This window comes from Falco rusticolus, chromosome 2, assembly GCF_015220075.1.
Source record: "Falco rusticolus isolate bFalRus1 chromosome 2, bFalRus1.pri, whole genome shotgun sequence".
NCBI classification, from domain to species: Eukaryota; Metazoa; Chordata; class Aves; order Falconiformes; family Falconidae; genus Falco; species Falco rusticolus.
Genome location: NC_051188.1, coordinates 117,264,449 through 117,287,696, shown reverse-complemented (window position 1 = coordinate 117,287,696; position 23,248 = coordinate 117,264,449). Strand labels below are relative to the sequence as shown.

The window sequence follows — 23,248 nt, the reverse complement described above, 5'->3', positions numbered from 1 at the left end:
CACTAACTTCAAAGGCTTTGACACACCAGAGAATCGGTGTCAGCTCAACCACCGCCAGCTCCAGAGAAGGTGATGTACAAAGAACTTTGCAAACCTCGGCAGAGATTGCTGAACTGAGCCAGGTCCTTGTCAAAAGAAACGGTTTACACGAGAGCACAGAATAGGGCAGAAAGGATTTTTTTTTGTGTCTTGTTCTTCTATGAATATAAAAAGATTCTGCATTTTCTGCCATTGCTGGTCTGTCTGGAGTACTTTACATTTGCCTCTGTCTGCCCTCAGGTTACCTCTGGTCTTCATCTACTACTTCAGAACTATTCTTTCCTTGCTCAGCTCTGGTTTCCTCCCTCTCTTCCAAAGAAGAAGCTCTCTTACTTTCCAGACCCTGTCATAATTTTCTTCTTTCTTCTCTAAGTTTCCCCAGCCCAATGAAGGAGCAGCAAAATTTGGATAATACCACCTCAGTAGATGTGAGTTACGGGGTGAGCTAATATAAAATATCATTCAAGTCCCTCAAACGTCCCCCTTATTTTCACGAAATAAGAGCAGGAGGATGTCCCTGGGACTTCCCTGCTTTCGTCGCTTTGATGGCACAGAGCACTTCTGGATAAATTTATTTTAAGCAATGTAGTCTGTAGTTATCTGGAATTCCCTCTGAAATACCCCCAGCTATAGTGGGGACAGGTGAACACAGACTTGCTAAGACATTTTTCTCATAAAAAGAAGAACATGTTTGAAGGCGTAGGTACATCAGCCTCAAACAAGTAGTAGACAGTCACTTGAGACCTGACCTGCTTTAGAGGGAATCCGTTCTCTACTCAAAACAAAAAGAAGGCAGCTGGCAGAGGGAAATTCAAGTGACTCGAGACTTACTCATCAGTCTTAGGAGATAGAAGAAAATGTTGAAAAAAGGTTGTGGTGGAGCTTGGGCCTTGGGGAATGATATCTGTGTATTGTATCAAAGGACGGGAAGGGTGGTGGTGGTTAATGAGGTTGTGTTGGAAAGTGTGGCATGATGTAACTGGTATGGAATAAGGGGTGGATACTGTCCTGCTTTCAGCTGGGATAGAGTTAATTTTCTTCTTAGTAGCTGGTGCAGTGCTGTGTTTTGGATTTGGTGCGAGACCAATGCTGATAACACACTGATGGTTTTGGCTGTTGCTAGGTAATGTTTGTGCGAAGTCAAAGATTTTTCAGCTTCTCAGGCCCTGCCAGCAGAAGGCCTGGGGGACAGGGGCGGATGGGAGCAAAAGAAGTCAGGAGGGGACACAGCCAGGACGCCTGACCTGAACTAGCCAGAGGGATGTTCCATAGCACATGATGTCATGCTGAGTATATATGAGCTGGGGGAAGAAGAGGACAGGGGGACACGTTCAGTGTTCCGGTGTTTGTCTTCCCAAGTAACTGCAACGTGTGCTGGAGCCCAGCTGTCCCGGGGATGGCTGAGCCCCTGCCTGCCCTTGGGGAGCAGTGAATGAATCCCTTGGTTTGCTTTGCTCACATGGACGGCTTTTGGTTTACCTATTAAACTGCCTTTGTCTCAGCCCAGGAGTTTTCTCACATTTACTCTTCTGATTCTCTCCCCCATCTCACCTGGAGGAGTGAAAGAGTGTATGCATGGGGCTTGGTTGCTGGCCGAGATTAAGCCAGGACAGCTGTCTCCCAGGACAGCTGTGTCAGCTGGAAGAGCCACTGCCCTGACCCAGCCTCCAGCAACAGATTAGACCCGATCTGGTGGGGGCTTTCTCTTTTCACGGGTCAGAAGGCACTGCTTTGTGCACTGAGTACTGAGAGCAGTGGAGCAGGCATGGTTAACACACAGGTGATCCTGGGGTGACTCAAGAACGATGCAAACACCAGCCTGTTCCTTAGGACACTTTAGTAGCAGTTCTCCAAATATTCCCACACATCTGTGTCTTAAATAAAACCAGAAATCTTTTTTTATGTGGGCTCTCAGCCACTATGTGGACATCTTTCTCAATTAATTTTGGCAGGGGCTTGGAACTGTGCCAAGCCTGATATTTTTTCCCATGGGCAGCGGTACTTTGAATCAGGAGACCTTCTAGTGCCTTGCAAGGGCAGTTGACAGGAAAGACATATGAACATATCCATGCATGTTTGTGTGTGAAAGCTGAAGAAACAGCAAACAGTAGATGGAATGTCCTGCACAGACTGCAAAGGATGCTGTTTCTAATTAATCAAATTGAGAAATGGGTTGTGCTTGTTAAGCCTGGGACAAGCCTGATAAAACTGCAACAGAGACAATTTGTCAGTGGAAGATCTTGTAGCCTAACAATAGGAAGATGGCAGCAAGATTACCCTCTGTCACTCATGCTGCCCCTTTTCCTAGCAGCCCAACAGGAAGGTAGCAGCGACAGCAGAGACCGCTCCCAGTGATGTAAGAGACATATCCCCAAACCAGTTCCTCGTCACCAATGAGCAGGAACCCAGAAGACCCTGGCCAGACTGCTTGAAAACCTACAGCCTGTGAGTATGAAACTCTGCAGAAAATCAGCCTGCCTAGAGATTTTGTATAGTAAGACGTCCTTCTCCTTCCATAAGATCTTCCACTGTTGTTTTGTTGGGTTTTTTTACACTAATTCCCTACAGCCTAACATCAGCAAAATACAGGTTGGTTGTTTCTCTGGGCTGAGGATCAAGAAAGGAGGCAGAGCCTTGGTCTGGTAGTCAAAATCTTATTGTTGACTGTTGCCAGGCTACTGACCTGCAGTTAATTATTACAGTTGGTAGTTAAGAATTTTCTTAATTAACTAATTAAGAAAAAAAGTTACCAGGTTTAGCAAAACCTTGGGCCATTTGTTATGCAACTTCCAGTGAAGCATTACAATAAATGAATTTGAGAAATTGATCTGGTCTGAAAAAAAAGAAAAACACAACCCCAACTTTCTGGAATGGTAAATATTTAAAATCCAGTATCTGAACAGTGAAATTCTCAGCTTTTGGCTGTTATAAATGTGTTATTATTAATTATAATTACATTACGTTCCTGCTGTTGGCTTCTAGTTTTAGTGTTATGATAGACAGAAGTCTTTCAATAAAAAATCATTCTTGATGTGCTTGTCACTACCCTTGAACTGAAACCAGGGAAGGGCACGCTTTGAACAGAAACGCAATGTGCTCTGTCACGCCGGAGTGCAACCCGAGGTTCCTGAGGAAAAAGCTCAGGTTTGTGCTGTTCCTTTTCAAAAAAATCAGGTTTCTGTCCTGGGGAGCTGTAGGAGCCAACTCTGCGCTGAGTTGTTTCAGCCTTACGGAAACCTTGCCGTTTTTCAGGGTTTAATATTCTTGCTTTAAGCAAGCGGTGGGGTTTTTTGTTTGTTTTATTTTGGGGTTTTTTTCATTCTTCCAAGATGAATTTCTTAATTTGGTCATGCCTGAGGGAAAGAGGGGGGTGTGAGGAAACCCTTTGCAGGCAATTCCGGGGGCGAGGAAGGGCTGGGAGGCCATGAAACGCACTCGCCGCGTTACTGCGGGACGAGCAGCCGGCGCCACGGGCTGAGCGGATCGTACCCGCTTGACCCGAGGCCGTCCCTGGAGGCGCTTCCACAGCGCGTGTGTGCGGCGCTGAGGGACGTGGTTAACGGCGCGCTCGGCAGCGCTGCCGTGACGGCGGGACTTGATCTGAAAGGCCTTTTACAAGCTACACGGTTCCGCAGCGCGGCGGGCTGAGGGCAGGCGGGGCCGCGTTGTTTCCTCCCTCCCGGCTTGCAGGGACTCGGCTGCGAACACCCGCAGGCCGCCTTCCCCGCTGCTCCCGGCCGCCTTACAGCTCGGAGGGGCCGCGGGGCGGGGAAGCGGGGAGGGCGGGGAGCAGCAGTAACCGCAGCAGGGCTGAGGCGAGGCGGGGCCGGGCCGGCTGCCTCCCAGCGCTGAGACCTGCCCGGAGGCAGGCTCGCCCCCGGGGAGCTCTGTCCGGCGCCCGGGAGGACGCGGAGGAGCGGCGGCTCCTCGCACGGTGCGGCCGCCCCTCACCCTCCTCCCGCCTTTTCCTGCCGGCGGGGGGCGGCCCCGCGCGGCGGCGGGGCCGTGGGGCTGCGGCGGCGTCGAGTGGCACCGGGTCGGCCTCGCAGCCGGTCGCCAGAAGTATAAAAAGGTTTTTAAAGCTGGCGAAGTTTCACAGGGGGTCGCAGAAGACTGGTGAGCCCCGCGCAGGGTGCCGTCGGTGGCCCGGGGACCTCTGAGGTGAGGTTTGGGGACTGGCACGACGAAGGGTTTGCGCTTACTTGCCCTAGTGTTACACGCTGCTGCTAGCTTGTTTGGGGTTTTTTTCTTCTTTTTTCTCCACCCCCGTTCTCCTCTATTTTCTCCCGTAATACCGTAAATTGGGCTTGTGACTTAGAGACTTATTTAATACTCTGCTCCCTCATTGTGCAAAGTCTTGTAGCCACGCTGGGTGCGAGTGATGGCTTGGTAAGGGCTTTAGTGGGTATTAAAGCGGAGAGAGAGAAGCTGCTAGCGAAAACTCTGTTTTCCTGCAGGTGTGGTGTATCTTTCACTGGTTTATAAACAATTCTACGCCTCAGAATTTCTCTCTCGCTTGTGATGCTGCCCCTTGATTCTTAGATGTTTTTAGGAACGTCTACCTGCATTTCTTAGAGCTGTGCTTAAGTGTCTGGCTGCACTGTGTTGTCTGGCAAATTCGTTATTTGTTGGGCTTGTTGCAGAGGAAATCTTGTCTCCCGATTAAGTCTTGTTTCAGGATTTTACACATAGGAACTTGGTCTGTATGCATGCTCGGTAATGGTAGAGTTGTATCAGGAGTTGTTTTAGCACAGCGCGTTTAAAAGTTAAAGGCAGGCTACTGGTTGTGTGTGTGCGCATTGTGTGCATGAGTCTGCCAGGAGTTTGTTTCTTAAAAAGATCTTTTTATCCCTCTGATTCACTTACTTACTCATCAGCCCTCCTTTTTTAAACTATATGGTATTGTAGAAAATGCTTTACAGTTGGGTCTTTCTTCTATTTTTTCCGTGTTGTGAAAATCCCTGTGAAGTTGGGCTTTGCTTATATTCTTGACAGAAAACACTCTTGAGACACATCAGCTAGTTTTGCAGACACTGGCAAAAAAACTCGGGTGTAGGGCATATGTGTTACAGAGATAGTTTACACGAAATAATGTTTCCACTTAAATACAACACCAGCTTCAGCTCCAGGCAGGTCCACAATTCAGTTGTATTGTGGCAATGTTAACTGATTGACAGAATGGAAAGCAGGTCAAAAGCAGTTCACTAGGGAAAACAGCAACACAACCTTATTTTTGCCCCTTTCCCACATTGGAAATATATTTGTCTGCGGCAGGTGCGGTATGCCCCAGAAGTTCCCCAATACGTGCAATTTTGGACAGGTGGGGAGTCCTGAAGTCTTCAGAGAAGTTGCTTTTAATTTATCCCTGGCTCTCACAAGCTAACCCTGTCTCCTAGTGCCACAGCTAGTCCTGGACAACCAGTACTTCGTGCTTCTGGTGGATTAATGCATTTGAAACTTCCATCGTGAAATCTTTTTTCAGCCCTGACTGGAGCACTTGTGTTGTATAATGAGATCTCTCAAAACTCACCCCCAGCCCCCAAAATTAGGTTTTTCCCATGTGACAAAGCTACTGTTGATGCTTGTACCCCGGAGATGTGATATCGCCTGAAAATGTTCTGTCATTGAGTCACCCATCTCTTCTTATCTGTCTTCAGATGAAACGGATGTTCCTTTCCAAAATGACTTTCCAAGCTCTGGTTTTGTGTCTGGCTTTTGCAGGACTTGGAGAGGCAAATGGTAAGTTGCATTTCCTGATAACTGCCTGAAAATGGTTGGGGAACTGGTTACAGGTTCCTGAGACTTCAGCAGTCATAGTAAGAGGCAAAAATAAGTGAAATACAGATTGCGGGTGCCATTAGACGTACATTAGATAGCTGAAGCACAGACATGGAGCTGGCAGATGTGACACAAGACCTCGTGGAGCAGCATTTAGAGGTGGGAGGGACTTGCAGCATCCCCTGTCTACAATGGCACTGTTGTTCACCTGTGTTCACAACTTCCCATAGTGGATCCTCTCCTCAGGGGGGAAAAAACCTCTGTTTTTCTTTCCCTCCCTCTCAAATGCACTGCAAACTCTGAAGCTATGTAGTCCAGAAATTCTCTTCAGCCCGTTTTGCTGCTCAGTTCTCTGAGAATGGTTTAGTGTATGCTTCCCCTGTGCAGTCAGGCTTCCTCTGTTTTTTAGGAAACAAAACCTGAGTCTTTGCTGAGAATGGGAAGTCATGAGCTGATTTAGTAAAACTGAAGTGGACAGCCTGCAAGGATGGGTACAGAAATAGGGTATGTCTCTTTCTTTTAAACAGAAGAAAGCCAGAGCCTCAACCAATGTAAATCAACATTGGTATCTAGGAGCATGCGGAAGGACTTTTTGGTGAGGGAGGACTGGAGAAACAGTATTTAATTGATGGAGTTATTGTGCCCGGTGGTAATCCAGGCCTTAGAATCAGCTTTAGACTTCTGAATATGCCATGATGTCTGCCCGTTTCACTAACTACTTCATGTCATTGCAGTGGTTCCTCAGGCTGAACACAGATATGTGAAGGCGGGCGACAACGTGACTCTTGGCTGTTCCTTGACAGGACCCCAAGATGTTCTGCAAGTGACATGGCAAAAGGTCTCTGAAAAATCCCGCGATAACGTAGCTACATACAGTACCATAAAAGGATTGAAGATTCTCCAACCCTATCAGGACCGAATGAACTTCACGAGTCTGGTACTCAATGAGACAAACATCACTTTTTGGGATGCTAGGATGGATGATTCAGGGTGTTACGTGTGTATCTTCAATATTTTTCCTGACGGCTCCTTCTCGGGACATACCTGCCTGACTGTCTTTGGTGAGGTTCTCTGCAGGGATACGTCTCTAGTGGATAAACAGGTGTTTTCTCACCCACAGCATTTCCTTGAGGACTCAGGAACTGCAGTGGTAGGAGCATCCCTCAGTGGAATGTGGTGTAGATGCAGAGCATTACTGCTGTGAGCAGGGTGCTGTGGGTTCATATTCAAGCCTGTTGTGGTGCTTTTGGCTCTGGCTTGTCCTGGTTTGTTTTTCCTGTGAGCAGAAGCTAAAAAGCGAGGAGTGGGACCTTTGTAAGTCCCCAAGCAATCCCAGCTGGAACTTGGGCAAACCAGCATTGCTTGTCGCAGTTTCCTGTTGGTGCCAGGTACAACCCCAGTGCTATCAGCGGCAGTGCCAAATTCCACCATTGATAGGAAATTAGCAGACAGGAGAACAACGTTGACCAAGAAATGGTCTTGCTTTAGCAGATTATTTTAAAACCTGGGATTTCAGGTTGAGTGAAACCTTTGGGGTATATGACTCTAGCTTAAGGGAAGGAGTATTGAAACATGGTGGGGACCTGACCCAATGAACTGTTCTTGTGTTCCTGTGCCGTGGGGCTCAGTGTGGATTCAGTAAGTTTTGCTCTGGTTGACAATGGTTAAACTGCTATTACTGCTTATGACCAGGTGCTCGTTGTGGTGATGGATTGTCTTATTTGTGTGTTGGAAGGTCTCAATGCATCTGTCCATTACAACATTTCCGAAGGTCATTTGATAGCCATCTGTAATGCTGTTGGCCTCCCAGAGCCCACCATCACCTGGAACAACTTGTTCAATTCTACTCCTGCACAGGAGACAGTCAGGCACACCAATGGGATTGTGTCCATCACCAGTAAACTGGAAATCCACAACGCTCAGAGCATTGATGCAAAGAACTTGACCTGCACAGTAAGCAACACGAAGGAAAAAATGGAATTGCCTGTGAAAATACAAGGAGGTAGGTGAATGATACAAGTGACTTGGTAGCATTCTCTTTGCCTCTGTGTTTTGCAATAGCATGTTTGGATAGCAGTCTGCTGGGAAGAGGAGGGAGTGAAACACAGACGTGCCAAGTAAGAAGAAAGATCATACTTTGGGTTTGTTGCCGTCATTGAGGCAGTAACATATTGAGGCCCTCTGCAAGAGGAGTAAAAAGCCAAACTAGTCCACTAGGGAGCTGTGGGTTTTAGAGGCACCACGCGTTTTGCAACAAGTTGAACTTCAGTTCTCACACAGGCCTTCATAGTTTCTTTGACAGTCCAAAGGCAGATAGAAGTATTTGTCACCTGATACCGATCTAGATGAAGTAAAAACTCTGTGGGTCGCTGAATGAACACTGAAATGGAATTTTTGAAATTAATAACAAACTATCTCTGAGCAACAATTAATCAAATGTTTTAGTTAAACTTACTACATATTTTGGAACAGCTAACCTGTGTATTGTGTTTTAGTTTCTCTAACTGTTTCCCTAAGACACACATGCATTGCAGTAATGGTCAGGGAGGAGGAGTATTTCCAGGCAGATGGGAAGGTGATCAGTTGAAGATACGTTGGTTTTATGCAGAAATATTAAATACATCAGTGTATCATCTGAATACCTTGTAGTGCTAATTTATTTCTTCTTCCAACATTCTATTCTGCTGGAAAGACTTTCACCCCAATTCTACAGATGAGAAATAGAAACATTAAAAGCTTAAGTACTATTCTGAGTTCATACAGGAACATTAGCTTAGGTGATTTAAAATTCACCTGTCTCTAAAGCCAGAGCCTTAAAAGGAAGACGGCTTGGAAATTAGGAAAACAGCAAAAGCAGACTGGGATTGTGGGTTAATTTCCAAATTACGTGCTCAAGCAGTGGTTGTTACAGGTATAGTAGTGAAGAGTAAGATCTGAGTTCTAATATCTTGCCTCTAAAAGTTCAAAAGCAAATTGGTTCTTAATTCTGAGTGAAAATAATTGAAAAAGCCTAATAAATCTTTTTGTCCTTTCTCAAATACAAAATTCTTTTTTTTTTTGACCTTTTGAAAGGGAAATGTATATCGGAAAGGAAGGAACTAAGACTGTTGTTATTCCTTGCTAGGAGAATGGAAAAATCAGCTAATAGCTTGGTGTTTTAACAATTTTGTATTTTAGAGAAAGAGAAATTCAAGTTAGTAGTTCAACCTAGCTTCACTAAAAGCATGATATAGTTTTGGCTTGATTCAAATAAATTTTAATTCAGAAAGTTTTCTAGCGAACATCAGTGAGTGTTGAAAGCCTTCGTGTTATCATTTTGATTAATGAATGTCAAATGAGGTGACTGATGTCTAACCACGGAGAGACATTTATGCTCAGATGCTGGGTAGAGCTACTTGCAGGCATCAGAAAATTGGTTGTCTTGTTTTCTGAAAGTTAACTTAGTCTTTGGGAGAGTGGTAAGTGTTTAACAGTGGAAGGAATAACTTCTAATTTACAAACAAAACCTTCAAATTCTGAACGAACAAAAATCTCTTCAGAAAGTGTCAAGACTTGTGTAAAGTTCTGCTTATGTACCCATACCATCTACTGTATCAGTTGTGGGAATGACAGTTTTCTTTGCCATGGATGAACATGAGCACAGCTTTTCTTCCCAAAACACTTTCTGTGGGCAGGTAGGTTTGTCTTTGAAGATACACATGTTCATTCTCTCTTCTGAGCAACTGCTGCTTTCATGTAGCTCAGCAATGACTTCCACAATTTCAACAAGGAGCCATTGTTATTAATCGGACATCCTCTTGGCTCTTTTTGCTCTTTTTCCTATAAACTAGCTTAGTTTGGTGTATTTTTTTCCTTTCACAGAAGGATCCTGGTTGCTATGGCTGACAGTTACTGTGGGGATTTTAATTGTCCTCGTAGTTCTGATTTTGGTCATGCTGTGCTGGAGGAAGAGGATATGCAGGAGGGGTTGAAGTGGTGAGTCACTGATGCATGGAAACCAATCGTTCTCATAAAGCCCGTACCGTAAGGTCTGGTCGGTTTGCAGAGAAGAGTGAGACTTTATTGAGATCCCATTAACAGGTATGAGGCTTTCATATTTGAGAAGTAAACTTTATAATAATTATTTACAGTTATTAGAGGTTTCCTCAGTTAGATGGAAGTAATGCAAGACTACACATTGTGAGGTCTTCACTGAGAAGGAGAAATGAATGCTTTTAAAACCTCAAATATAACTTCTTTAATTGTAAAATGTTTGTGAACTTTCCATTGATCCTATAACCAATTCAGAAGAGAAAATTTCTGGTTGAATTTTTGGACCAACCTGGAAGTCAAAGAGCAAGGAGTTGGGTTTTTTTTAAGACTCAGAAGAAAATGGTGAAATGCTCAAAAGGAAGATGTATCTTTATTCTAGAACAACTATTCCAAACACAGATGAGTTTGTACTAAGCAGACCTTGAAGGAGAGACCTTGAGGCAGAGGTGACCTGGCAGAGGTCTGGGATCACCCAGTAGCATGGATCAGAGAGTGACCAGGCAAAGAGAGCTCTAAAAAGTGCAGATGGTGCCTTGCAGAGTTTTGAAGCCCCTTTGTTGCATGCCAGATGGGGAGAACCACGCTGGGATGCTGTGTCTGCACTGGTGCCTGAAGCGGGAGCGGGGTCAGTCAGTGAAACATTGCTTGACAAGACTAGGTGGTTCATGTTTAGCCTAGGCTGAGGGTGTTAGCGTACCTCCTGGTGTGATTCTGGCCCTTGGATATTGGTGGCTCCCCAGGCAATGCCCGCATGTGGTTCCAGCAATAGCTTCTAATGGGACTGTCCCCAGCAGGCAGTACAGTTGGCTTCACAGCAGGTTTCCTGTGCCCTTCGCCACTGCTAGGTATCAGGCTTGGAACCTCAAGCAATTTCATGCATCCTTGTGCCATGTCGTGGGTCATGCAAGACATGATTTCTTGCTGTGGAGACACCGCTGGATGCACAACAGTAGAATCTGCACATAATTTTGGAAATGTCTAACAGACCCTCACCCCTCTGCCTCGTAAGAAAAGTATAAGACACAGAAAAGCATAATATGTTTAAACTGAAAGCACTGCGCTTTCTTCCTTAGCTAATGGCTCAGAGCTTGAAGCCTCCCTGTGTCAGCAAGAGAAGTGGGGTCTCACATCCCACTCCCTGGGAAGACATCTGGATTCCTGGCCCCATGTGCGTGCTGGCATGTCACAGAGTTGAGACTTCATGTAAATACCTGTTTGTTGAGGCAGAGGGGGTAAATTAGATGAGCAGGGTTTAGCAGTGGGTGTAGGTTTGTTGTATCAGAGTTTATCAATAAAAGCAGGATTTGAGGGACTTGAGTTGGTTGTGTTCCTTTCCATTTATCGTGGGGTCTGTGATGTGAGGATGTGACTTCTGCAGGGAGCTTGTTAGTCATTCAGTCTCTGTTCTTTTAATAATGTAGTCTAATTTTTGTCAGTCTTGGCCTGTATCTTTCATATTTCTTTTCATTCTGCATTAGATAACAAGCAGAGCCTTTCCAGCCTTGTCAAGATGCCTGGTTTTTAAAGTAAAATAACAGCTGTTTATTTGAGTGGCTGGGGACCCTTCTCCATCAAAGTTTTTTCTCTTCTGCTTCTGCTGTTGAGAATGTGGTTGGTTTTTGCTTTGCTTTTATTTTTGTTGTTTCCTCCTTCTCTATGGTAGATGCTTGGCAATCGGGTGAAGAGCTGAGTTCAGAGTTGATGTCCCATCCCTCAGGCATTTGCCTTGTCTACCAGTTACAGAGCACACATATGTTTCTTGCTGAAAACATCCCAGGTGAAGGGTCTTCACATTTTGCAAAAAGGTGCTTGTTTGTAAACAAACTGAGCTGCCTTTGTGGCGAGAGCTGATGCACAGGCTTTAGAAAACTCAAGCTTCATTCTCTGCCAAGCAGATGCAAACCTGGCCATGCTTATAGCTCGATTTAAGAGTAGGCTGCAATGAATTGCCAAACCCATGCTGGAGGTTTCTCAGTGTTACTGTTCGAGTAAAAAGTTACTGTTTCCTACCTGCCTCAACTAACAGCTTACCTGTAGACCACACCAACATAAAGCGGTCTGGTTAACAAGTCAGGTGCCTGGATTGAGGCACAATAAAGGCTCCTCGTCTGAATAAATACCTGTGACTTACCTATTGCATACATGTCTCAGCCTGAATGCTTTCCACAGCATCAGCTGTTTATTTCAAGGCTTGTAGGATACTTGTATTTCAGCCTGGCCGGTTAAAAAGCTTTACAGTCAGTTCTCAGGACCTAGCAGTCTGCAGGGGGATAAGATTCCACATAAACAGTTTTCTGGAGGCTTGTTGTGGTCTGTGGTGAAGGGCTGTTTCACAAATGGATATAAAGGCCAGCATGGTTTTGTTTCTTTTTTTTAATTTTTTAAAGCACTGGTACATTGATCTCTTTTGGATAGCTTATGCATGTTTTGCCATGTGGAAGCTTTAGAAATGCTCAAATAGTATATTTGTATTTAAAAAGCTATAACAACAGGATAAAAAGTTATTGGAGTTTGTTATTGAATAAATACAATGCAACCTAAGAAAACTGAGCAGATTAGGTGAACTTGGAAGAAGAAAGCTTGAAGAAGAGACGTGGAAAAAGGCACTAGTTCAGATCAAAAAAATCCCTTCTGCAGAAAGCACCAACATAGCAAAGGATTTTTCCTGTTTGGAAATTTATACATTTGAGTTTTCCTTCAAGTGGAAATTTTACAGAACTTAGATTAAGCAGCATTAAATTATTTGTTTCAAGATGTGTGTCTGAATACAGCCAACTAACTGTATTTCAAAGAGATGCCAAATCTCAGCGTAACTCAGTGTTTCAAAGGTGCTATAAAACAGATTGAAAATACCTCTTTGTTACCAGCTAGAGATCTCTTAATACCCTGAACAGGAATTAAAGATGCCCTGATTATTATTTTTTCAAGTTTGGAAGTTGCTACAAATAATATAGTTTCAGGTTTGTTAAGCTGCAAATAGCAACTTGGTTGATCCGCTATAATAAATAGGTATCAGAAACCCAAATTTTGGTGGCCAAAAATGTCCTGAAAATGGAAGGTTTGTGCAGAAAACTGTACTTATTTGGGAAACTTTGCAAGAGCAAGTACTTGTACACACATCCCATTACTTTGTTTATAGTAAAGATAGGAGTTGTCGAAAGAGCCATTACAGCAGTATCCTCTAGTGTTTATTCAGTTTGGGGAAGGCTGTGTTTCTAAACTTTGGCTTAAAAATTATGGCAATTCTTACTTCATGTGTATAACTTGGCATGTTTCTTCAAGGGGATTTGCTTTGATGTACAGCTGTTTTTTCTAATATTGAGAGACTAAGTAGTTGAGAAAAACATAGCAGTAGCTCAGTTTTAGGAGGCTTTTCAGAATAATTTTTCCTGAAGTGACAGCTGAATACCAGCCATTCAGATGATAAACTCAAGGACATAACTCCCTCTTTCATGAGGCAGATGGATATAATGCACCCTGATCCCAGAGGAACGGGTCTATGGCCATCGTGTCGCAGCTGGGAAGGCTTATTTTAGAATCATTTTGGTTTCCTTTCAAGTGTGGCTTTATTGTGAGTAGATTATATTTGTTCTGTTTTGAATTCCCCAGAATAGCAAAACTGCACATTTTTGTAAGGAAAAGTTGTTTTGCTTCCAACAGCCTCACTCCTTTACTCCTTAACACTACACAAAAAAACCCCAACCACCAAAAAATAAACAAAAAAAACCCCAAACCCACAGCATAAAAACATTGTAACCAGACCTAATCAGAGCTAATGAGGGGAGAAATAAATAAAAAAAAACCCAACCCACTACCAAAAAAAAACCCCACTCAAAACATACAAAAATGTCAGTGGAGGGGTAATTCTGCTGTCAGGCTGCCCGTCCAGTTCCTGCAAGCATAAATATTTTGCAACCCAAGTGAGGATGTTTTCTGGATGTAATCACACATTGCTTCCAGACAACTCCAGTTCCCTAATAAGTCAGTTAACTTTCTGTTTACAAAATAATGCCTAGCAGTACCCTCCTGACCGTGCCATATTTAGACTATGGGCACTCTTTCCGAGCTTTCCATGATTTAGTACTGCCTGTTTTCATTGCAAAGGACAGGGATGGCTGGTGCTTAGTTCTTTTTGACGTCGTGTTTTCCCCCAGCATATTTTGCTGCGGAAAGCACGCTCCTCGTCCTGCTTTACGTTTCAGAGAAGAGCCGGGAGAAGGAATGGCAGAGACAGAAGGAGGGGAAGGTGCGTGGGTAAATTCAGGTCTCCTGGGGCATGGCTGGGTTTTTTGTCTGGAAGGATGAAATAAATGCTGTTTGCTGCCGATAGGATGAAGGTAACAGTGTAGGAAATATCTCAAAGCTTGTCCTATCCATCTGAAGGGGAGTTATCGAAGTATAGACTATTAACCCCTTTCTTTGCAGAGGCGGTGGCCTTTATTTTGGATGATGAACACAATTTCTATGTGTCATATCTGCAGTTCTAGTTCATCATGCAGAAATTTTTCAGTCCTTCATTTTCTTTTTCATTTCAACAACAGGGCTTTGTATAAAACCAAAAAATAAAATGGCTGGGAGCTGAAAAGGGAAAACCCCATAGCGCTTCTGTGTTAAATGAACAGTTGCCTCACTGTTTCAGTTTCTTGTTTACTCCCTTGTAAGAATTATTCCTGTGCTAAATCTGGAAATGTTTTCCCTTTGCAAAATACCTTGGTTGTATGCAGAGTTATTAGATTAGGAGATGGAAATCTTTTTCTTACTCTTCTACACAAAAAGTAAGGATGACATATATTTTATTGGTTTTTTTTCAAAGCCACATAAAAGTAGTGTCATAAATTGGGTCTCAAACATCAGAATGACATTCTGAAATATCAAACTATTTATGTATTCAATAAGTAACCTTATTTGTATATTACCAACCAGGAAAGCTGGTTTGCTGTTCAGATTTTATAAATCCATTTAAGGTCTCGTATGTTCCTTATCTCACGGTCATATTCTGAGTTCTGCACTGTATGTGGTTTCCAGAATGAAAAAAAGGTTGGCTTAGTAGTAGGTATGTAGCAGGTTTTTGTAAAGAAAATAATGTACTCTTATATTCAGATCTTTAACTCTGAAATATTGTTTGAACAGGTGTTGATGGTCTTAGTTTAATGAAAAAAAAGAACAGTGTAATAACTTCTCTGATTCATTTGGTATTGTATTAGTAGGAAATGGAAAATGCCTTTTTTCTTCCTTTGCTTTTTTTTTTCCCTTTCCATAAATCATTCTTATTATATGCAAATAGATTAATACTAAATTCTGAAATTTTTTCATGCCGTATTCTGTGTCTCTTGTTTAGAAATGCATTCTTTTTTTTTTTTTCTACTTTTTAAATACACAGTAAGGCTTTGCACTCCACTGCCAATTTCTACATTCAAAAAGGGACATTAACAATTGTCCAGTTACTTTCAAAGTACCTTCACAAATTTTCAGGAGATGCAGGCAAGTGAATCTCAAGCCATGCTTGTGTTGAGGCAGAGGGGCAGGTTATGGGCTGCGCTGCGTAGCGGTAGCTCAGGTGGCTGCAGCCATGAAGGGCTGGCTGATGGTGCAGCCAACACGCTTGTTGCTGCAGCATTTACCTGAAGGCAGGAATGGCTTGTAAGCAGATCTTCCCAAAGTTCTACCGTACATGGTATGGCAGGGTGTGCAGACTTCATCCTGATGTGTGTGTAGATCTCCTCCAGGTTTCTGAGGAGGACTGGCTGCTGTTTAAAGCAATAGGAAAGTGCAGGGCAGGATAACCAGTGAGCAGGCTGAAGGCATGCCACCGTGTGCCCCCAGGGAGGGCTCCGAATGCTGGCAGGGCAAAGGCTAGGGATGTCTCTTTGGCAGTTGTTTCTAGACAGCTTAACCAGCGCTATAGAGTGATTTAGAATACTTCTAGGGTGGAAAGACAGTATTTGGGAAGGGGGAGAAAAAAATCTAGCTGTTGCCTTTTATAGAGTACTGTAAGCTGGGTTGATTTTTAAGTCTTGGTGACTGAAATTGCTAGGCCAGAAGCTTTAATTTAAATCTTGCAGTGTTATTCTCTCCTTCTCCGTCTTCATTAGTTTACTTAAAAATAAATGTTTGGTTTTGTGGTTGTACTGTAATAACGGCAGGATTTCCTTCAGTGATCACAAACCAAAATTCACATGAAAATAGGTGTGTCGTGTACAATAAGCTACCTGAGGTTAGACTTTTTTCAGTTATGTTCTCCCCTCTACACTGGTGATGTCTTTTGAAAGCTACTGACGAGCAGGGTCCCTTGGCTTCCTCCCAAGGTGAAATGGTTTGTAAGTCAGCTCCTGCCCTTCTGCTGACAGTAAATGGCTTTGAATGGGGTGTTGGCAAGCTGGGTAGTTTATGCTCACCCAAGCAGAAAACGCTGTTGCATGGTGTGTAGCACGGCATTTTCATAACTGTTGCTTTCAGGCTTTCTCATAAATATGCTTCTATCCTGGTTTCAGCTGGGATAGTGTTCATTGTCGTCTTAGTAGCTGGTGCAGTGCTGTGTTTTGGATTTGGTGCGAGAACAATGCTGATAACACACTGATGGTTTTGGCTGTTGCTGGGTGATGTTTGTGCGAAGTCAAAGATTTTTCAGCTTCTCAGGCCCTGCCAGCAGAAGGCCTGGGGGACAGGGGCGGATGGGAGCAAAAGAAGTCAGGAGGGGACACAGCCAGGACGCCTGACCTGAACTAGCCAGAGGGATGTTCCATAGCACATGATGTCATGCTGAGTATATATGAGCTGGGGGAAGAAGAGGACAGGGGGACACGTTCAGTGTTCCGGTGTTTGTCTTCCCAAGTAACTGCAACGTGTGCTGGAGCCCAGCTGTCCCGGGGATGGCTGAGCCCCTGCCTGCCCTTGGGGAGCAGCGAATGAATCCCTTGGTTTGCTTTGCTCACATGGACGGCTTTTGGTTTACCTATTAAACTGCCTTTGTCTCAGCCCAGGAGTTTTCTCACATTTACTCATCCAGTCCTCTCCCTCATCCCACCCCAGGGGAGCGAGAGAGTGTACGCATGGGGCTTGGTTGCCAGACGGGGTTAAACCGTGACTGTCCTTTTTGGCACCCAGTGTGGAGCTCAAAGGGTTTGAGATAGCAACAGATTTGTTTGGACTATGCTAGGTCAGATTTATAGCAGTTATCTCTGTTTAGCTGTTAATCAGCAGGTTTCTGTGCTTGCTGCTGTTTGCTTGCCTTACTGTACATTAGAGTCTAGAGCTCATTAGTGGCTGGCTGCCTTTTCTTTGCTTTCCCTGCTTGCTGTACTGCTGATCATCTTACTGTGCTGTGCCTGGGAACATTCTGATAACAGCATTGATGCTATGTCTGGGCTGGCAGATGGCCAGGGCATGGCTGCTGTTTCTGTGCTGCTCTACTGGACAGGCTGGAACTCCAGTGTGAACTTGAGTCAAAGGGGCTGTGACCTGTGGATGAGTCCGTGTAGGAGCAGGACACCCCGAAGCATCTGTGGCTGTCAATAAGTCCATGCCGGAGCATGGCTGAATTAATCCTGAAGAGTCTGTGGTTGTATCTGTGCCACAGCAGGTATGCCTCTGAAGGGACTGTGGCCCAAGGACAAGTCCACACTGGAAAAGGTGCACCTTGAAACTTCTGTGGCCATGCGTGATGTCATGCTGGAGCACCTCAGAGCTTGTGGTCGTGGATAAGCTCATGACAGAGCAGATACACCCCTGGAGGGACTGCAGCCAGGGGTGAGGCCACACTGGCGCAAGTCTATGGTCATGGCCCATGGATAAGGCCACGCTGGAGAGCAGGTGAACCTCACAGTGACTGTGTCTGTGGGTGAGTCTGTGCCACAGCAGGCATACCCCTGGAGAGGCTGAGGTTCAGCTTGGAGCAGGCACAACCCTAAGGGACTGCAGTCTGTGGATTAGTCCAACCCAGAGCAGGGGCAAGGGAGGGAGTTCCTTGCAATATTAATCCCTATAACCTGGTCCAAAGGGACCAGGGGTGGAGATTGTAATGGAATACCTTTAAATTGTTGTAACCCATGGTTTGAGCTTAATGTTACAGGAATTACTATAGCAGGACCACCTGAACCATTGGAGGACAAGCCTTACAAGAAGTGCAAGTGCAGCAGTGACCTGACCTGAGCTGGTTTTGGTGCCCAATAACCCCATAAAACACACAACTTGTTCTGTCCTGAGTGACCACCACAACAGATGGACCCCAAAGTCATGAACTAAATGAAGTCAAGGACATATTGTGGACATTTTTATAGACATTTTTACAGGAGTGGTCCGTAAACTAGGGGAGTGATATCTGTGCATTGTATCAAAGGACGGGAAGGGTGGTGGTGGTTAATGAGGTTGTGTTGGAAAGTGTGGCATGATGTAACTGGTATGGAATAAGGGGTGGATACTGTCCTGCTTTCAGCTGGGATGGAGTACTCTTCTGATTCCCTCCCCTATCCCAGTGCGGGAGGAGTGAGCAAGTGGCTGTATGGTGCTCGGTTGCTGGACGGGGTTAAACCACAACAGCTTCCAAAGGAATTTCTGTTGCTTAAGAAGAAAAGGGGCGAAGGGAAAAAAAAAATCCCACCAGTTTTAAGACTGTTCCTCCTCAAAGCATAACAAAATACAAAGGGAGCTGATCCCTTTTGAGGGGTTTGGGGGAGTTGTTGTCAGTGTGGGATGAGCTGGATGGAGCAATCGCTGACAGCTGGGAGCGGTGCTGCCTGTGGCTCTGCAGGCGTCTCCTGTGGTGCTTGGGGCAAGTGTGCTGGGCTCGGGTATTCTGGGTTTAGGAATGGATCCTTCTATGTAACGACACTTTGTGTGGCAAGCGTGCATCTATGCTGTTAAAAAATAAGGTAGCTTCTGAAATTTAGGGTAAGGTATCATCTGTAGTGAGCAAAGGAAGCAAGGGGGAGCACAGGCTGAAGCCTGTTTTGGTGTGGTTTAGGAAGACGTACTAATTGTATAACAGGGAGGGTCCTATGGTTGTTCATCAAATGGCAGTTTTGTGACTGTTCCTTCCCACTTTCCCCACTGTGCGTTTCTCACCTGCCCTCCCCAACCCCGACAGCAACCACACAGCTCAGCAAGACCTGTGGTGGCAGCACAATGGCCACAATTCATGCTTTTTCCTGTTTCGTTTTGTTTTCTAGGATCCTAGAGGATTTCCATTCACTTATGAGATCATTACAGCCCAGCAGCCTGAAGTCAAGATTACAAGCAGTGCCTTGGCTGGGAAGAAACAGCAATAAAAAGGAAAAACATCACACACACTACCCTATCTAGATGCTGAGCTGATCGCTGAAAAGATTAGCGTTAACGTTTGTTTTCCGGTCTAAATGATTAATCGTAAAACGTTGGACCAGAGGGATCACTTAGTCCGCTCCTCTGCTGCCAGACAAAATCTGCTTTGCTCGTACCACTCTTGGGTACTGCTAGCGTGCAAAAGGTGTTTGCCTTCTTCCGGTTGAGTTTTCAAAAAATATCTGTGGATGGAGGATCTGCAGGCTCTCTGGGGATCCTCTTCCAGTGCCTAATTGTTCTTGCAGAAGAGAGGGGTTTAATTTTTTCCAAGATCCGTCTGCAATTTCACTTGCAGCAACTGTGCATTCATCCGTTCTCTTCCTGTCATCTGCTTTTCCTTCTTTATCCAGCTTATCCAACTCCTTTTCCTCAGTGAATGTGTGAATGTGCCAGCAAGTCTTGCTTAACTCTCTTTGGAGAGACCAGGTGGACTCAAAACCACAGGGCTCAGACCACACCAAATGTGCCAAAATTAGTGGGGAAGAACAACAGGGCGCCAAGCAGGTGACAGATGGAAGGCAGCAGCAGCCACAGCTGGGAAAGAAGAGTTGCAAGTAATTTATTTTATTTGGGTTTTCTTTCTAACCCAAGTGTGTGTGGTTTTTTAAATGTTTAAGTGTGGAGGAGATGGAAACACAGCCCAGTAATGGAAGTATTGACATCCCCATCTTTCCTTCCTGTTACGCTGACATTCTCTCTTTTTTTCTGAAGCAACTCCTAATACCTCAGCCTACTCCTTGCTTAGCTGTCAAAATGCACAGACGAGGTTTGTCAGTAATTCTCATGGTCATCTTATGCCCTGTTCAGAATAGTCTCCCGTCTTTATCCTTTTTTTGTTGTGCCTTTAAACACAGACAAATCGCTCTGCTGGCCAAAAGCCATTATTCTGTACTTGGACCTTGTTGTTACACGCTGAGCTAACTATCGTGTGTCACTATGTGGCTGTAACGGTGTCAGTGGGAGTCTTACAGAGGCTGGATTTATTGCTTTGCCATGGTTTTGGTAGCAGGTAAGGACACTGCCCTATTACGAGTTGGGACCTAACTCTGCTCCTGCCCCAAGTAGGGCTGGAGCTCCTCTCCCCCCCCACTGCTCCCAGTTGCTCCTCGCTGCCTGCCCAAGCCCGCTGAGCTGGCTGTTCCCAGGCTGAGTGCTCCAGCTGCTGACCCCCTGCTTGCTGTGCGGCAGCGGGCTCCCGGTGAGAGCAGAGCGCTCCGGGCATTGCCTTGTTGTGGCCGGGATAGAGTTAATCTGCTTCATAGAAGCTAGCATGAGGCTACTTTATTATTCTGTCCCCCATCCCACGTGGGGGGAGTGAGCAAGCAGCTGTATGGGGCCTGATTGCCGGCTGGGGTTAAACCCCAACGGCCTCCCAGTGTCTCGACAGGGCCCTGTGCTGGCTTCACGGGTTAAGGCTGCTAAAAACAAGCCTACCTCTGGGCGTACTGACTTTGTGGCCCGTTTCACTGACAATAGACGGATGGCAGGACTGCAGGTGGTCCTCTGGTGATTTTTGTTCTGCTGACAAGTGCTAATATTTAAGGTGTTTCTCAGTCTCCCTTCTGTCTGAGTATTTGTCATTGTATTGGGATCACTACCAGTATCCTTTTGTCTTTTGGGTTTGGTTAGCATTTGCTTTTGCATCTGAAATATTCTGTCTTACTGAGTGCAGCATTTTTGACTGTGCATTTTATGTCTTATGTTTACCGAGAGTACAAACTGTCAATCTGAAAAATCAACAGAGAAGATTTAGCAGGTGCAAGACTAATGACTTACTGTTCAGAACCAGTATTTTGTTGTAACGGGAGCGGCAGCCTCCCTGGAGTCTGGCAAAAAGGAGGGGGAGGTGTGTGTATATATGTCTGCATGTATTACTGAGGATGTGAAAGGTGACATTCGCTGTTCCTCTTGTAGGTGCAGTATGAATTATTTATTTATATATTTCACTTTTTCTGATTAAAGAAAATAAAATTCTGATCCAGCCAAAACACCAGCTGCTCCATTTCCCCCCACCTTGCTTGTTTGTGATACTAGAAATGCTTCATTGCAAGTTGGGTTTTTTAATACTTACACTTTGCTTCCTTTCTGTACAGGCAGTGGGACTTCAGGGAGGTTTTAAGGTGCTTTGGTTTTGGGGTGGCTTTGGTTTTTTTGTCTCTTTTTTTTTTTTTTTTCTTCTTAAATATTGAGCAAAACAACTTTTGAGATTAAATTTACAGAAGTATTTTTAACCCGAAGTTTACTTCAGATTTGAAAATAAGTTCAGTCGGTCAAAAACCTGTATTTTATGTTTTTAGAGGTAGCTTGTGTGTGTCACGTTCATTGCTTAATTATTCTTTATCTGAAGTTATGTGCTGTACTAATGTATTGACTGTCCTGTTTTCTTTATTTGCCTTTGCTGAAAAGAAGCCAAATAAAGCAAATTTTAACATAAGGCCATGTGATTCCTTTCATTTGTAGCACACTGCTTGTGAGCCTTTATAAGTCAATGAGAGAAGCATCACGCGTGAGCTCTAAGTACATGAATAATTCCTCAGGGAAAGGCAGCGGTGACCTTTAAGACATACAACCTTTTGAGGTGAATTGTGAAACCACAGTAATTTTTGTTTATAAGCCCATCAGCTTGCCCTTTTCTTTTTAAAAGACGTGATAGTGAGAAACTTGGATCTAGTTAAAAGGACACGGGAGCACTGCCATCTCCCTGCGGGAGCTGAGTGTCATGGGATTATGTCCTGGGTCTCGCAATACCTCTTGAAAAAGTGAAAAGCAGCAGTTAGTTGGTTGTCTGAGCTCTACCAGTGAATAGAATAGAATAGACGGTGATTTCTAGAGGTTTGTGAGGTTGCAATCTCTTGATTTTTCAGGGAAGGAAATGGTTGCTACTAATGCTTTCTGAAGAACTTCCTACTAGGTGCTGGCCAGGCGCGCAAGTCTCATTGCTGACGTACCTCACCCTGAGTGATGGGAGTTAGTAGTTTCTTCTCCTGGGAATTTAGTGCTCCGAGATCAGCCAGGTCACCTCTCCAAGCACAAAGGTAAGGTAGTGATCCAGCAGCACTGCTGCCCTGAGTGCGGTGCGGGGCAAGCTGTGGTTTTCCCAGGCAGAAGAGCAACTTCTTCCACAGCGAAGAGCCGAAGGGCTGCGTGCCGTGGCCCAGGAGCTCCGGGCGTAGCTTGGCCCATCAGCGGTGAGGTGAGTTGTGCTGGCAGAGCAGGGCAGGAACCAAGGAGCGGTTCCAGGGCTGAGGCGGTTCAGGCAGGGCTGGCTGACCTTGGAGAGAGTAGATTGGCCACCCATAGCTTCACGAAAGGTAAACGAACCCAGACCAGCAGTTTTCCTCACCTCAAAGTTGCTGTGAAACTTGTGAAAGGTTGCTTTTTTGGCTGAAAGCCTGCTGCTCAGAACCTGTCAAGATGTTTGCTTTAGTTTTCGAGTCACAGTAAATTGTTTAGTTCCTGCAGCTGTGTCCTCTCTTTGTGTGCCTTTGTCCCTAGCATGCTAAAGATGCCATTATTTTTAGTTTTGAATTGTGCTGACCATGGGGCAGGGAAGATGAAGTGTCTGCTGGAGATAACTTCCATGCACGGCTGTGGTGATGGAAAGAGAGCATCTCCAAAACCCCAGCAGGCAGAGCTGGGTTTCCAGGAAAGATTGAGTTTGCCAAAAAGAATAAATCTCCTCTGATGGCAGTATGAGGGTTACTTTTTCTTTTTGCCTCAGGTGTTTTCTCATTGCCTTGCCACACTGAGCACCCAGCCCGAGGTCAGGGCAGCTGCTCCAGCTGCTTCTGAAGAAGTGGTGAATGCACACTTGGGGTTTTTCCTGTATCCTTTCCTCATCCTTCACCAGTCTGACAAGTAGACTTTCTAGATGCTTTGGGGTGACTTTTCACCTGTCGTGTCATCCCATGTACCTGCCTGCTTCACTCCTATGTCACCCTGGCTGCTGCCCTGCTAACTGTGAAACGCTGTTTGCGTGGAAGGCATGGTGGCAGCTGCTCTCAAAGTCTGCTGCATAACAAAATGTCAAGGAAGGAAGTGCAGGATAATTTTAGAAGCTGAGAGGATGTACTGGAGGGGATTG

The 23,248-nt window shown here is 44.9% G+C and overlaps 1 protein-coding gene across 2 annotated transcripts; it reads left to right on the top strand.

Moving 5' to 3' along the window:
• Nucleotides 1–2,285: 2,285 nt before the first annotated feature.
• LOC119143669 (OX-2 membrane glycoprotein-like) lies at nucleotides 2,286–21,598 on the top strand. Of its 2 annotated transcripts, none has more exons than XM_037378160.1 (6): nucleotides 2,286–2,484; nucleotides 5,697–5,778; nucleotides 6,552–6,878; nucleotides 7,553–7,819; nucleotides 9,679–9,792; nucleotides 19,014–21,598. In XM_037378160.1, the coding sequence occupies exons 2-5, from the start codon at nucleotides 5,697–5,699 to the stop codon at nucleotides 9,786–9,788; spliced, it is 786 nt and encodes a 261-aa protein (XP_037234057.1). In that variant the 5' UTR covers nucleotides 2,286–2,484; the 3' UTR covers nucleotides 9,789–9,792; nucleotides 19,014–21,598. The 2 variants fall into 2 exon arrangements, with proteins under 2 accessions (XP_037234057.1, XP_037234056.1); XM_037378159.1 differs by lacking the exon at nucleotides 2,286–2,484 and adding an exon at nucleotides 3,901–4,200.
• Nucleotides 21,599–23,248: the final 1,650 nt, after the last annotated feature.

Coding starts and splice junctions, on each gene's coding strand:
- LOC119143669 (XM_037378160.1), top strand. CDS start 5,697: ATGAAACGGATGTTCCTTTCCAAAATGACTTTCCAAGCTCTGGTTTTG. Junction 6,879..7,552: donor TACCTGCCTGACTGTCTTTG/GTGAGGTTCTCT, acceptor GTGTGTTGGAAG/GTCTCAATGCATCTGTCCAT. Junction 7,820..9,678: donor GCCTGTGAAAATACAAGGAG/GTAGGTGAATGA, acceptor TTCCTTTCACAG/AAGGATCCTGGTTGCTATGG.